Raw genomic sequence first — 17,105 nt, 5'->3', positions numbered from 1 at the left:
ACAGGACATTGAGTATCACTGGCCTAGTCCTACCCAATAAATGAATGTCACCATGACACTCCAAGCATTTCCAAATGCCTGTAGTTGAGAACCACCAACATAAAAAAGCAAATTAATAGTTTCGTGATTTCTAGGTAAGGTCCCAACTCATTAGGGGGCTCTCTATGGTTTGGCCTCTTTCTCTCTCCATATTCTTCTCCTGAGTCTTCCTGCCTCTTCATTCAACACAATAACACAACCATATCCTTGTTGCAATGAATTTCACATATTTATCTGCCTTGCTCCCCCTACTTCCTTGCTTTGATCCCTTTATTAGAACACCTTCAACTACTTACTGTTTAAAATTCAGTTACATTGGAAACCTGTAATTTTTCAATCCATCCCCACCCCTCAAAGTGGATAAGTTCCTCGTTTGTTCTCAAAGTGCCCCTCACATATTTTACTAGGTCAGGTTCCCCTGTTAAGATGCTCTTGCCACACCTAGACAGCTCCTTTGGAGCATCCATAACTATTTTAATCAATTACTTATTTATCTAATTATCTGCTAAACCTCCATCTCACTTGCTATACACGCCATTAGGGTTGAACCTGGGAGGCAACAATATAGCATGCAATCTGAAATCAGACAGGCCTGATTAGCCAGCACCCGGCTCTACCATTCATTAGCTGTGTTACCATAGGCAAATTACTTAACTTGCCTTGGTTTTCCCATCTGACAAAATTAATGGGGATTAAATGAAGATCAAGAATTTAGCACAGACCTATAACATGGGAAGTGCTGAGTAATAGAAGCTGCTGTTATTCTTTCTCACTGCTGTATCCTATGAATTACCTGGCAATGTATGGCACAGAGTAGGCATTTACATTAGCTGAATACTTACAGCACTCATTAAACTGTTTTCACCAAATACTGCAGAGATTGTGTCTTTTATTTGTTTACCTAACACTGAGAATAGTGCTGAATACATAGCAGGAACTCAGCAAACACCAACTGTTGGGTTAATGTTCTTCAAAAGGGCCTATGTAACGTAAGACATTTACCTTTTTCCTCTGTGGTGGGTTCTGCGGGGCAGATGGGACTCCTTCACAGGCTCTCTCACCACCAGGTGACATGGATCCACGAGAGAGGTCTTTCATAAAGCCATGTTCATATCTGCTGGAAAACCCCTCTGCAGGGGAACAATATCCCCCGTCCAAATGTAAAGGCTTCCTATCCCCTACTAGGGGAGACCCTCGATACAATCCATCTGCTCGAGGCATAGCGTTCAAAGGGGAGTAGGCATACATTAAGTTAAATTCTGTCCGAAATGCCTGGTCCGAGTTTCTTACAAGGGTCTGATGTCCATCTCCACTCCTGCTTGGGAAGCCAGTTTCAGAAGAGGGTCCAATGGAGGGATGAGGAGCCAGGTCAGAATGACCTGAGTTGAGCAGAGAAGGTCTGTCAGCGCAGCTGTTAGTGTTGGAGTCAAGGTATCCTACTTTTGTCAAATCCATGTCTTTTCGGTGACAAAGCTGCAAGAATAAAAATCAACAAAGACATGGGGTAGGGGAGAAAGGATAAAGTCAAAGGGCAGAAAGGAAGGGAAGTGAAAGGGTACAGGTGAACAAGGAAAGAGAAGAGGGATGGATGGAAGTAGAGGAAAGAAAGCCATTAACATCTGTAAGAGTCCCAAGTAGCAATAGTGTAAATAGGCCAGATTATTAAAAAATCCTGGCCTTTCCCAAATTTCTTTAAAGTTTTCTGGAGGAGAATGCTGGGACAGTCAGAATTAGATAACTGGCCAAATGTGACTATTTTGCCTGCTTAGCCTTTCATCATGTTTGCTGAGTCATCTTGTGCTGTATTAAGGGTCTGGCAGTATCATTAGGGATTTACTTGAGCCCCATGCATACTACAGAGGTGACATTGGTGTCTTAAGAAAACTGGCTTCTGACGTTATTCATTTGTGAAATTAATACTGATGAAAGGTGGGTGAGGGAGAAAGGTGAAGGAAAATAGAAAGACGGAAAGGCGAGTACTTAAGTTACTGGTTCAGTAAAGGAGAGTAGTATTAAAGACATCAACCAACCAGTACTTCATTCACTTTTACTATTAAATAGGTATGTTTCTCATACAGCTTTCTGGCCACTCAATTCTTTCTTTATCCTCTAATGCATGTCAACAGACCACTAACCACTAACGCCCATAACTGCAGAGAATCTGAAATTCTGAAATATAACAAAAATAAATCCCACCTATTACAACCTAACACTAAAGACTTTTCCACCATTAGGTCAACTGGTTAACTCTCTACAAAGAATGATATTATTTCTTACCTTAACACCAAGATAGACCACCACTAGGTCTCAACTATAGCTACTCTCTACAAAGAATGGTATCAGAAACCAGATACTACACTATGTCAGCCTCCAAATTATGCTATCTTAGAATCTTTAAGTGAGAAGAGAACTTCCCTTTCCTTTCCTTATTAGATTCACAATACCCAGAATACCTCTAGTATACTAGTAGAAAAACAACCTTTTTCAGTTTCACAATGATTTACACTGATTTATAACAAAGTCCTACTGATTTGGAATTTGGTCAAATGTCACTGAGCTCAGCCTCAATTTCTGACTGAGGCGGAAGTGGGGGTGAGAGGGTTAAGTTCAGCTAATTTCTGAAAAGTTATTAGAAATATAACTTTCTCTTCAAGAAGAAAAAAGTTTCATTTGTCCAAATCTTTTAATAGCTATGAAGCTAAAACTAAAATCTGCTTTTAACATCTCTACAACAAGTTTCCGAGAAAAGCACTCAACTGATATCCTAAGAGATGCCACTTTTGTACAACCACCACATCACAACCATTGCAGGAGTGGAGGCCTGTGAAACAGAAGCCATGGACTGACTGAGCAGTTTCCTTGTGTGACCAGTACGGAGCTACAGAGAGATAAAGATAAAGAGCTGAGAGGCAGAATGACTCTCCTTTCCTCAAAAAGCTTTTCAATTTATCAACTAAGGCTTAAAACATCAGGTTACACAGAGCTGTCAGATAAACTGGAGCAAGGCATAAATCAGTGCCTTATTTTTCTAATGAAATTTGCTCCTTTATCAGCCTCAAATAATAAATACTAAAAGCTAGCTCCTACAAAATTTTGATCCAACTTTCCTTAAAAACACACCTTTTTTGTCAATTAGACATTAACAAGGCTCTTCCCACATCTTCAGCCTCCTTTAAACTTGACTATAGATTCTACTCTGCAATAGAACTCAGACATCCCCTCCCTCAAATAACAACAAAAACAAAGCCCACCACACATACAGCTAATTCATTTTCTTCCATCTACACTGATAGTCCTGAGCAGTCACAGTCACACATGTAAGATTCATTCAACTTAACAGTGGCCAATCAGCCGCCCTCCAACCCACTGCCCCATTCACTGATGCCCCAACCCGCCCCACACATTTGGTACACACTCTTGCACACTCACTCTCAGCCTCCACGTGTGATTGAGATGGTGTGATAACTACCTCGGGTGACAGGGACTCGGGCCTATGCGCAGGGGAACTCTCAGGGGAGGATATGTTCTAGAGGAGGGAAAAGCATCTTGTTATTCATCTACTCGAAGTTAAGAAGCAAAACAAACAAAAAATAAAGTAAAAAGCAAGCATAGATGTTAGCCACAAAGTTTTTTTTTTTGGGGGGATAGGGATAAGAATGCACAGGGAAAATGTTTAACTGCAGAACTCATCTCAATGGACAAATGACTTGTTAAAATGCTTCCTGGTGTCTCTGAAAGCATTTAAGGGTAAATTGGTTATAATGCTTCATGCTGTAATTAAACACCCCAAGCAAATACCAGAAAAGAGTTAGATAGGTGAAATTTTACAGTATATTTCTTTGTACTTAAATGAGAGTTTAGCTATAGTATGATATTGAAGGCCACTCTATCACTTATTCCTCTTTATAGGAATCTTTTTCCTTGCCCCACACCTGCTTCTTTTGATCTTCATATTTCACTGTTTTATATGCCTCAGGTCTACCACCATCATCCAGGGGCCTGTTCATCATACTAGGGATTAAGAGAGTCAGGGAGAGGGCCAATTCCTCTCGAAGGTTATAGGAAATGTGAATGATGGAATCTCTAGCTCACAGGCTAGACTGATTCTTGGTATAATCTAAATGGAACTGAGTGCTCCTACAGATGTTCTCTCATGTTAAAATCCACAGTACATTTGGGAATACAGAAAAAAAAAAGAGAGAAAAAAAGGCACACATGTACATGTCAAGTCCCTATGTCCTAAAAAGGGTCACTGAGAGCCTTCACCAGAGGCAGCACTTCTGAATCAAACAGAAACTAGGGAGTGAACTCTTGATGGAAAGACGTGAACTGTAAAATGTGGATAGTGTTGGTGGTGATGAGGTTTCAGGGTACCATGGCTAGGGCAAGGGGAGGAGTCCTAGAATATGGTCAACTGTAGCCTGGGTGGAAGACCTATACTGAGGTAGGGACTTTAGTCTGCATTACAAAACCAGGATCTTGGCTGTGAATTTTTTCAGAGGGTGGGTGGGTGTAATATGAGAGGGACAGTAGGGTATGGATCTCAAGGCAGGAAGAGAAGGCAAGGGTTATTCTGGTAGACAGGAGAGACTAATTAAGCTTGACCTCCCTTCTCCACGTTCTTCATGCTTTCCTCAAGATCTTGTTCTCTTCCACTGCATGCCTCCTTCTATATTTCTCTAGACCTGAAGAGATTTCTCATCCTTCTCTTGGAATGACTATTTTTCACTTTCAAAAATATTCTTCCCCAAACTAAACTGGTCTTCACTTGTGCAACAAGTTTGATATTTCTCCGTGTCACAAGTCTTTAATGGGAAAAGGCTCTCCATCTCTGAACTAGAACATAGTAGAGTATGGCAATTAGAATGGTGATAAGGAGGGATCAGGATGGAAGTCTGGTTTTTTGTTTCTTCTTTCTAAACTAATGAGAAAAGCTAAATTTCCTTAGTCAACTAAAAATAGTGGAAATAGGCATTGGGTTTTTTTAAGGAAGGGCTATTAAATATATTACAAAAATATTTTCTTTCCCTCCTGGTATTCCAACACTGTGCTTTGACCATACTATCACTAAACTGAATCTTCAGTTAGCTAGCATTTGCATAGTGGTTCATAGTAACACAAAATGATATAATGGACAGGGAATACATTGAATACTAAACTTGGCTGTTTTGGAAGGTTGATTCACGTTCTAATTTTACCTTCATTTGTAATAAAACCTGCACTGATAAAATAGCAAAGCATAAAACTTTGTTCTTACTATCTATTGTCCTCCAGGGAGAAGAGTTTCCTCCCAAAAAATTTTACTATAAAACTCTAGTTGCTAACTGAGGTCAACTGCAAGTAGACAAAGTAAAGTTTATAAGACCTGCAGCAGTTGCTTTAATATCTGATTAAAAATGCCATGGGGATTTGGCGAAGAATAAAAGTAATTTAGGGCAAATTCCCCAGGAAAATCAAAAGTAACCAAGAGGTGGTTCTTCCCTGCCCTATCTCCAAAGGACGTTTATTACAACAGTAAGTTAATATGGTTGAGGGTTAGGTACAGAATATAGCTACTTTCAAGGTTATCAGCTACTTTTTTCTGGGTCAGCCATATCAAATCTAAGTATTTTTAATCTTCATTGCTCTCATTAAAGCTGAAAAGGGAGGATGGGATTAGTTCGAACATTCACTTTTAACATGAAAGAACACATCTGGAAAAGTGCAAGCTAGGGGCAGAGCTGAGTGCGTTTAGTGGTAGGAACAAACTTTTCAGAGGAGATAGCATTTGTTTAATTTAATTATAAATCAAAGCAACATGCAATAGATGAGTATTTTATATACATGGATTCTATTTGGAAAAACCTGCTGCCACCCAACTTCAATACTAAATTCATTCAGAGTTAATTTTTGAAATATCTGAGATATACATTTCTAACTTAATTCAAGGAGTCAATGTAATAATACATTTGTATCTGATAAATACATGTTTACAGATAGGCTCTCGTCTACTTCTCATTCTTAACACAAACTAGGAAAGAACCTGGAGTGGGGGGAAAAACCTCATTTGCCATAAACCATATCTCAATGCTTTCTAATTCCCTATACGCAAAGGCCACAATGAGAACACAAAACGACAGTGGAAAGACACTTCACTGACTCAAAGGCCTAGATGTGGAGACACATCAATCAGTGTAATCTAAACCCTCAGGCTGGTGTCACTATGGTTACTATAGGTACCCACAGGTCTATTTAAACCAAGGTATACAGTAAAGATAAAGATGGAGCTCTAACATGCTTATAATCTAAAGTTCTAGAGACTGATGGACTACATGCAAGATAGATGAATGTGATCTGTGGTAGCAATGCTCATATGTGGGAGAATGGGGGCTGTCAAGATGAGAGGCTACCAGGTAATAGATCACACTGACTCTGACGTTTCTCATTCTCTTGTTGAGATGGGGAAGGAACAAAGTAAAGAAACATTTGGAATGATACTATATTTGAAATGAGGAGGTGCAAATGATGATTTTCTTATCTAGCACTCCCAAAACAACCAAACCCAAATCACCTCAAACTGCAGAGGAGTATTGCAGCGACTAGTAGTAGTGAGAGACGTGATAGGTGAGAACATGAGATTGTATCCATTTCGACACTCCTCTTCTCCAGGGTGAGATGGGCCAGGTGTTGTCAGCTGGGGGCTCTTTGAGCCTGGATTGGGAGGGGGCGGTGTGACTGGAGATAGAGGGCGCAGTAACTTGGTGACATTTTGCTCCATCAGATAGCGAGACTTCCATTTCTTTAATGGGCTCAACAAGTCTGTGAAATACAAAGCTTAGATCAGAGCACGGAATACAGCTTAATATGAGGTTCTGTAACGAAGCCATTCATCTCTAATCCTCACTGGTTCTTAATTCTTCCTTTGCTTCATTCCATTAAATTATCTTCTCCAATCAAATCAAAAGCCCACAGACACACTTTAATTTATCAACTTAAAACCTGACACCGACGGCTGAGGCTAAATCAACTAATTTAATCTCTTCCAGTTCAAAATGTAAATTTGTCTTTTTGTGCTTTGAGTATCTGAAAATCTCAAATCTGCATCACTTTGTTAAAATCACCCTGTACCTAACACATCACCAACTCAAGCTACTGGGATGCTAAATATATATGCCTTTTATATATATTTTTTGCTGCTTTCAACAACTCTTACTATGATGGTCTGCCTTAGCAGAAGATAATTACATGATTTCCTGATCCATACCTAGCCCCTAATTTTAGAGTGCTTCAAAGTGTGCAATGATTTCTATAAAAATTTCTAACCATTTTAAAAAACAAGGCTCAAACTCCTTTCCTGAGTGTATCAATCCTACTTTTTATACTTCTTCCACAATGTAAGTAGGACCACTTAAAAATCAATTTACTACCACACTATACATTTTGGTTATCATTTAGGCCAAAGCACCCACCTCATTTTCCTCAGAGAAAAATCTATTTTCCTTTATTTACCATTAAAAGATAATTAACACCTAATATATACAAATCACTGAACTAGGTATGGGAGGAAATGGTCATCATATATTCTATTTTTAAGGAATTTATACAAATTTATAAGAAATATAAAACATATAAAAACATTTTTAAAGTCAGTTTAACAAACAAATGACAAACAAACTCAGGAGAGCAGGTGTGGCTTGGTCAGTTAATGCTGGCTTCCCACAGACAAGGTACTGGGTTCAATTTCTCGTCCCAGTACCTCAAAAAAAAAAAGTAAGTTTTAAGACCCTCAAGAGAGGTTCATACTGCTATGTATTTAATAAAAACTCTATAACTCTGGCACTATTATTATCATCAATCCTGTTTTAAAGCTGAGGACTGTGATGTGAAGAGAGAGAAAGACTAGGTAATCTGGCTTCTACTTATATTCTTAATCACTATGTTTAATCATACCCCCAAGGCTCAGTGGAAGGAGTGACATTTATCCCAAGCCATCAAGGAAAAGTTTTGGGACAAGAGGTCACAATTAGAGCTATGCTTCAGGAAGAATCATTAGGTAGCAATGAGTAGGGTGAGATTGGAAAGAAGGAAACTATGTGAAGTTAACAGAGTAGTCACCTACCCATAAGGAGTTATGAGGCACTGAACCTGGGTAGTATATGTTGGAATGGAGAGGGAAGAATAAATGCAGAGGAATACTGGAGATGCCCAGTTTCCTTTCTGATATCTGATAATGCTTTATTTCCTAGATTAGAAATATATTTGCATTTTCCTTTTATTCCAGAAGTCTCTTAAAGTATATTTTCTCCTTTTCTTACTAACTGCCTAGGTATAAAAAACAACTTACATGTCTCATAGCTTATATTTAGAGTAACATTTATATATTTTAAGAGTCTTAATTAAGCATTGAATCTTTTAAAAAGACTGCTGTAATTGCTAGGTCCAACACTGCAACTACGACATGCAATTATATAAGTGATGTGAAGTTCATTACAGCAAATGAAAAGAACTATCCTGCCTCCCAAATCAATTTATAGGGCTGTGCATTAATTCAACAAATATTTCCTGAGCACTAATTTTGATACTGTACTGAACAAAAAGATCTGACATCTATCTGCCTTTACGCTTATGGGCCAGAGTAATTTCCCTACTTTTATTTTATTAATAGCATTTTATTGACAAAATCCAGCATTTTTTCAGATTTTTTTTTTTTTCAAAAAGAACAAAAAAAAATTTTTTTTGGGTCATATACTGCTTTCAAATTATATGTGTTTTTACGGTTTTCTACCTGTGCCCAAATAATTTCCAACATTATACAAACATTCACCTACACAGTTTGAAGTCAAACTCACAAACAAATCACTGCTAATATTCTGATTATTTTTACCCAGACTTCTCCTTTATGAGATGTTTCATGGACTCTTACTGCTCTATAACCTACTACTATTTTCACTTAGAAATAAATGGCAAAAATCTTTCCATGGCAATAAATACCTACAACTCAAAATTAAAAAAAATTTTTAATGGCTTATATTCATATTATCAAAATTAAATATCAATGACCAATAATCTTGCTCATACATATTTCTGCACTTTATCTGTTAGAACAAATGGCTAGATGAAGGGTCGTTAAATCAAAGAACTACTTCCAAAGCTTTCTTGGTTTTGTATGAACTATCTGTTAATATTTGTCAGACTGTATTCTATTGGGGGAGTTGATATTTCTCTTAATTTGTAAGGGCTCCTTAAATAATAAGGATATTGATAGCCTGTCAAACTGTCAAACATGGATTTTCTGTTTGTCGCCTACCTTTAAATTTTACATAGCCTTTTTTGCTATGTAATGTTTTCCTTTTTTTTTTTTTAGGGAGGTACCGGGGATTGAACCCAGGACCTCATATGTGGGAAGCAGGTGTTCAACCACTGAGCTACATCTGTTCTCCAAAGAGAGCTAGTTTTTAATTTTTGTTTTATTTTTAGGAGGTATGGGGGAATCAAACCTGGGACCTCATACATGGCAAGCAGGCACTCAATCATTTGAGCAACATCTGCTCCCTTCAACACATATTTCTATATAATAGATACCCAGAAGAACAATTATTAGACTAACGGGTATGAATACTATTAAAATACATGACAAATCTCACCAAATTGCTAGTGGAGCCCTTATTCTCCTGTCATTTTTATTGTTAAAAAAAAAAAATTCTTTTAGGTGTACTGGGGATTGAACATGAGACCTTGTACGTGGGAAGCAGGTGCTCAACCACTTGAGCGACATCCACTCCCTGTATATTTTTTTGCAAATGTATTTGTCCTCTATTAATTCAGAGACAAAAGAGGCGCAGAGACTTAAATTTATTCACTTTGATTAAACAACAACAACAAACCCCACAACTGAATGTGCCTGTAATTTTTAACAAGGATCTAATTCTTTATCATTTATCCAACCAAGGAAAAATCCTAATAAAACTTAACAAATTTTTCATTTATATTAAGACCTGTTTCTGGCTACTCTGTTCCATAAATACATGCGTTTTGTACTAGTACCATACTAATTTAATTACTAGTTTCATACTAGAAGCTGGTTTTATACTTCTAGTGGAGTATTTCAGTCCTTAGTTTTATTTTTTAAAAATCAATCTTTCCTGGGAAACGGACTTTGGCCCAGTGGTTAGGGCGTCCGTCTACCATATGGGAGGTCCGCGGTTCAAACCCTGGGCCTCCTTGACCCGTGTGGAGCTGGCCATGCGCAGTGCTGATGCACGCAAGGAGTGCCGTGCCACGCAAGGGTGTCCCCCGCGTGGGGGAGCCCCACGCGCAAGGAGTGCGCCCGTGAGGAGAGCCGCCCAGCGTGAAAAGAAAGAGCAGCCTGCCCAGGAATGGCGCCGCCCACACTTCCCGTGCCGCTGATGACAACAGAAGCGGACAAAGAAACAAGATGCAGCAAATAGACACCAAGAACAGACAACCAGGGGAGGGAGGGAAATTAAATAAATAAATAAATCTTTAAAAAAAAAAAAATCAATCTTTCCTTATATTTTCACATTTATTCTTGGAGATAAACTTCTGTAGCATTTATATGAAGCCTAAGACTAAACATTTATTTTTCTTCTAACATTATTTATTTTTGCCACTAACGAATATCAAATTTATTTCCATTTCTTCAAGATTAAAAAAATATTCTTCTGAAATGGTTTGTTCTACATATCCCACAAAGGTTATTACTAGGAAGTTTTTAAATTTTGTTAAAATTGAAAATCAAATACAGGTGATCCTCATTATTCAGAGATTCCACAGGCATAAATTTCTCTACAAGTTAAAATGTATTTGTAAGCTCTAAAATCAATATTTGCAATGCTTTTGCAGATACACAGAGTCAGGAAAATGGGAGTCCTGTGACATGCAAATTCCCAGCTGATGTCACACCAAGGTAATCTTCTGTCTTCCTGTTTCAGGTCTCACTAAAAGCTAATATTATTTTTGTGGTACATTTAGTGCTACGCTTTCTGCACTTTTGTGTTTTTGGTGATTTCACTGTATAAAATGGGTCTCACGCATAGTGCTGTAGTGCCGCGAAATGTTCCTAAGTGCAAAGAGGTTGAGAAGTGCCTTATAAAGAAGACATGTGTTAGATAAGCTTCATTCAGGAATGTTATACTGCGGTTTGTCGAGAGTTCAATGTTAATTAATCAACAATACATATTAAATAAGTTGTCTCAGGAACAAAGGCACACAGGAACCTAAACCTGCAATTCTCCTAGGAGTAACAGTTCAGTATTTGCTAATTCAGTGTTCCTGGCAACTTTATAACCATGAATAATTAGAATCAATTGTAATTTTCCTCATTCATCATCTCAGTATTTGCCATTCATTTTAAAATTATTTTTGTATCAGCAATTTTACCAGACTAATTCTAATGATTCCATTTGGTTATCTAAGATCACCTTGACAGAGAACCACCTTGGTATATACCAAATGATACATAATCATTTATAAATAATAAACAGTTATGTTTCCTGTCCCTCCTTAATAGCAATACCTTTTATTTTTATAGAACTTTTAGCTTTGGGGAACTTAGAATTTTTAATGCATCCTCATATCTGACTAATTCCTGTACATATTTCATGAATGCTTGACAACAAAGAATATACTCTGCAGTACAGTGACAATAATAATTCTTATTATGAGTCTGATACTGTGCTGGACACTTTACATACATTATTTAATTTATTCTGTTAGCTATATAAAGCAGTTATTAACATTCCTGTTACAGAAGGAACTCATCAGAAGTGTTTAATAGCTTGCCCAACATCATATAACTAGTAAAGGGTAAACTTTGTCTTCAAATTCAGGTCTGAATTTTTCTACTATACCAATGCAGTCTCCTTTTCTTGATTAACCTCTCCATGGTCTTCTTAAAAAACAAACAAAATACAGTAACCACCACCACAAAACAACAGTAGCAGCAACAACAAAAACCAAAAATAATCCCTCAACATTTAAACTAAAGTACAGCAAAATACTGAGTTGTTCATTTGACCACACCTTAGTAGTTTTATTAAATATTCTTCTTCTGTTTATGTTGTTCCTTAAGGACAACATGTGTCCTTTTGAAAGTCTCTCACAGCCAAAGACTAGAGCAGAAGCTCAATAAAGGCTGGTGAGTAGTAACAGCTCCAATTCCATTCCAACCAGAACATGTAGTAACAAAGGCATTTTCCTTATGGGTTTTTGCCAGTCAGGACAAGAATTGCAGCTATACAATCTCCCTTTCCCAATCCTTATACATACATATATACTAACACACACATTTCTCTCTGTGTATGCTAGACAGAATATTTCAGCTAAGTTATATATATCCTCACTACATTTTAAAAGCTGCCAATAAATTGGTTATATATTGATGGAATATCTGGCACAGGGATGTCTTTATAATAATCTGGTTTCAGTAACACTCTCTAATCTTTGATGAAATAAAGTATTTCAAATACATGATATTATTTATCTTCCACATATTCTACACTAGAGTTAAACACACATTTTACAAGACATAACCCAATCTAGAGTTGGAAGAATAAACTAAGTCAAAAATTAAACAAAACAACCAAAAACAGTTTTAGTGGCCTAAACTTTTTCTCAAATAAAATCTTATAGAGAATTTTAATATAAAGGAGATATAATCAGTATAATTTATTTATATAATTAAATTCAAATTCATATTTACTCAGCAAGTCAATGAACAGGAAAAATTAAATGATTCTGATGAAAATCTGAAATGATACCATGTCAGCCACAGTCTTACTTGAGCCTTAGCATATATATTCTGGCATTTTGTGTTGGTTGCATAATAGAAAACTGATGTAGAGATAAAGTTATGGAAACAGTAATAGTATTTTGAACTCACAGATAACTTTTCAATTAAGCTGATACTGGCAGAAAAGACTTTAACACAAAGACGTTCCAGTTGGTATCACAATTTAATGCACTGGTGCTTTTAACGGCAATTCAATTAAAATCCCTCAAGAGTCACTGTGAAAACCAATAAGCCAGATGATTTTTCATGGCTATCTACTTTAAAAAAACTCATAAGGACTTTAAATTGGATTCAGAGGCCATGTCTTCCAAAATATTTTACACTAATTGTGCAAACTCTTTTGAAACAATCAGTTGATAATTTCTCATTCATTCACCCCCTGCCCCCTCCCAACTCCATCACTTAGAATTTTTTATGATTCTGTCCTATTAGTGTTCCACCACTTTCCTGCTATTTACCCTTATAAATATATATATAGATTTCCTAAACTTACTACTTTAAATGTATCTAACCTTTTCATAATCATTTCTGTTGTTATCTGTACACTGTCTAGTTCCTTCTTTGTCGTCCTGGGAAAACTGATCCCTGACTTGAGATCTCTCTCTTCCTCTGTAAAGACAGATGTAAAGTAACTATTTAGAGAACAATGCTATTTCTTTTTTGTATTATACGTTTAAATATTTACACTGAAATTTTTTACGTGGCCCGGAAAAAAAAATCATAGAATATCCAGAAAGTTTTTAGATACATACCTGCATTGTCTTTGCAGATGCTAGAAGATTTACTATTCTCATTACTTTGGTATAGGTGCTGAGTTCTAGTCTCTTGGGGTACAGATGATGTTTGAGTCATCCCTTCTTCTAAGGCTTGCTTGATCCAGCGCTAAATAGGAAAAGGACAAGGAATTATCATTAATCACGTAGAATCATTTAGTATACCTATTTTAAATGCATTAAACAGGTACACATCAATTGGTGATAGATGTAATCCAACACATTCATTCAGTTCCACAGTCAAGCAGAGTTCATGTCTTGTGTTTCAGCATATTAAAGAATGTTGCCCCATTAATTCCTTCTACTAGGCAAAACTGAGAAAATCTGGATTACACATAATGAGATTCCTTTCCAAAAAAAACAAAGCCAATAAAAAATGATTACTGTTTCACACTGCTTAGAATGGGGTAAGGGGAAGAGATAAAAGAAGAAACCTTAACATTTATATAAGAGTGATTCTGATCATAGAGGATGCAATTATTCTATAAAATAAGTATCTAAAGGAAGATAAAGACATTGTAATTAAGAGTTGTCTGCCTTGTGTTGGAGATACTGGAGAATTTAATAGAAAAGATTCACAGAAGACTCTGGATGGGAATAAACAGCTCTTTACTACAGTACCAAAATATTTCCAAAAAGTACCAAATATTTCTAAATGAAATATCCTTTCCAAAGTTTAAATTATGCATGAATAATGCAAATCACAAGAAATAAATTCCTATAGAAATCAAAAAGGGGAAAAGGACAAAAAGAGAAGCCATATATTTCTGTAATGTATGTTGGAATCTAAATTGATGAGAAATATATTCAGGCAGACAGTAAGACCGTAAAGATTAGGATAATAAAATTATGCATCCTGTGGAAGAGAGAAAATTTCTTACCTGTAATTGTGTTCTCTTAAGATACACAGTTGTAGATTCTCACCACTCTGTGGCTCTCCTGCCCTGACATAAGACAGATCGGATTTTGATAAACATCAATTTCTGAGTCAGACCCTCCCCCAAACAGGAAGAGCAAAGGTGAGTTATTATAATTTTACACCTTCAGAGAACAGTATTACAGGTAAGCAAATATTCTCTTCACCAAAGAGAACAATGTGAATAGATTTTCCCTCTTAGAAATACAAGAAATAATAAAGGAAAAATTCACCACAAAAAAATTTTACATCATGTACATGTCATTGTGGTCTGCCAAACAAAAGCAAAAATAAACTTGCAAACATGAGGAAGTGAATGAGTATTTAAAAGAGAGATCTCAATAGTCATTGGAATCACATCAATATTTTAGGATACAACTAGGTCTCTGAAAAGTCAAAATAAGACCAAGAATGAAATCTCTTACAAATACAGAATATTGATGTAAAGATGAATTGCCAGAATCATAGATCCTTACAGCGTAGAAGGAACTTTGTCCAAAGCACTCATTTTATCGATGGGGAAAATCAGAAACAGGAGGACAAAATGAGTGAAAAGTCCTCTGTTCTGTAAACTTCAGTACCAGTTTTTCTTTTCAGAGCAGATGACAGGATCTAGGAGAAGTAAATTTCTTATACGTCCAGTATCAAGTACATGCACCCATAAAAGAATTTATGTTCTGGATCTGCTGACTATACAAAAAGGGAACATAAAACTAGAATAGAGGCATTCTAAGGAGCAAGATGCTGCTGTGGTTAGTTGTAAGGTCAAATAACAACAAACATGGTCAAACCCATTCCTCCAAGTCCTGTTGTATGTTTTCACAATATTTTAGGAATCATAAAAAAAGAAACATGAACATTTGCTGGTATCTAACAAGTCTGAATCATCCTTACGGATAATAAATTTACTTTAGACATCCCCCCCACCCTACTTATAACTGATAAAGTCATAAAAACATTACCCACTGTGAAATTCTGTATTTCAAGAGTTTTTGGGAGGCTCAGAGATGGTTGACACAAATGTTTTAAAAGGGTTTCATTATTATGGGGAAAAGGCAAGGAAATAATATGTGTTGTGGAGTCCAAACGATCTGAGTTGAAACCTGGCTGTGCCACTTACTAACTGTTGTACTTCAAGCAATTTACCTAACCTTTTGGAACCTCAGTCAGGCTTTTGGACCTGTAAATTGAGACCGAGAATTCCAAATTCACAGGGTAGTCATGAAGACCAAATGAAATAACATAGTAAAGAAAGCTTGAACACAGGAGACGTTCAATGAGGACCTGTTTAGCTCAACTTCAGTATGTATAGACACACAAATTAATAATCCCCCAGTATACACAACAAAATACAAATGCAAAGCATAATGTTTCATGATCAAATAGGTTTTCTAAGAAATTGGGGACACCAAAGTGAATTTAGAGAAGATTTAGAGAACAAGGTGGGACAATACTGAAAAGCTTGCGGGTCACTTATAAATGCTTCTATTCTAAAATAAGAATGGAAGAAAGATACAAAAATAGATACACCATAACATGCTTTTTAAGAACTATGATCCAACTTAATTTAGAAACTCCACAGACATTAAACATAGTCTAAAAATGTATTTTTGTATACATTGTATACAATATATACACACTGTATATACAACAATACCTATTTGGAAAGCAAATATACAGACACAACTTTAATGTGTCTTACACTATTTTTAATTTATAAGGTTTTACCTTCTTTACTCAAATATCTAGTGGACCTATGAGGAATATACCCTGTTTTAACTAATCCCATGCAGGAAGATTTTTTTCATCTATCTGTTTAACTTATACTATTCTGAGGGATTTTTCAGAAACTTATAATTTTGTTGAATCAGACATGTTCTTAGGTTGGTACTAGATGAATCCTTTTCAACCTATCTAAAAATAATGCTTCTCCTTACCACCTAGGAGAAAAGTGAGTTCAATTTCTAGCTAAAAGACAATTTCATTACTTTTCATAAAGAGCTACATTCTTGCTTTAAATATTGGAAGTACTAAAGGAGTGATTTAAACTTAAATCAGATGTAAACAACTTTTTAAAGCACAGACTCAATTTAAATAAAACAAACTTGCTATAATTCAGTGCACATAATCTGAATTCTTCCCCTAAAGACTGATCATGAGCAGAACCAGTATAAAACGACACATTTAGAGATTACAATATTTACTTGAGTTAAGTGGGATTTCTATCTGTTGCCCATGGAGATGTAAAGACAAGCTAGTATCCAAGTCCTAAACCATAACCAGGTAAATAAAGTGCTAAGAAATAAGATTTTCTACCATATCTGATTAAAGCCATGGTCCTAAGTACATGTTTTTTGGTTTTCATAGGTCTCTTCTAGTTGGAAAAAAATGGGAACAGAAAGACTGTAAAACAGCAACTACTTTAAGAAGCTAGCCCATATTATTTATAACTCAGACTTCATTACTATTTTGTACTAAATAATTGCCTTCCCTTAGGACCTAAGAGATTCTACTCTCTATCTAGGTAGATGTGTCAATAAGTCAATAGTTAACACCCTCAGAATCTTAGCCCTACGTCCAAAGACAG

General features: G+C 36.3%; 1 protein-coding gene across 50 annotated transcripts in view; it reads right to left on the bottom strand.

The window, feature by feature from the left end:
• The window catches only part of SETD5 (SET domain containing 5), a 72,772-nt gene that overhangs the window by 6,917 nt on the left and 48,750 nt on the right, over positions 1–17,105 (bottom strand). For 33 of the 50 annotated variants that reach the window (XM_071212198.1, XM_071212188.1, XM_071212206.1 and 30 more), the window contains 3 exons: positions 13,582–13,711; positions 6,590–6,837; positions 1,042–1,512 (listed from right to left, as the gene is read on the bottom strand). In XM_071212198.1, coding sequence (XP_071068299.1) covers positions 1,042–1,512; positions 6,590–6,837; positions 13,582–13,711 — 849 coding nt within the window. Of the gene's footprint in view, positions 1–1,041; positions 1,513–3,508; positions 3,566–6,589; positions 6,838–13,581; positions 13,712–17,105 lie in introns of all 50 variants that reach the window. The other 17 variants (XM_058288684.2, XM_071212192.1, XM_071212173.1 and 14 more) reach the window with 1 other exon arrangement.

Source organism: Dasypus novemcinctus, chromosome 26 (assembly GCF_030445035.2).
Source record: "Dasypus novemcinctus isolate mDasNov1 chromosome 26, mDasNov1.1.hap2, whole genome shotgun sequence".
Taxonomy (NCBI): Eukaryota; Metazoa; Chordata; class Mammalia; order Cingulata; family Dasypodidae; genus Dasypus; species Dasypus novemcinctus.
Note: the sequence above shows the minus strand (reverse complement) of the source record. Positions and strands in the feature narration are given on the sequence as shown.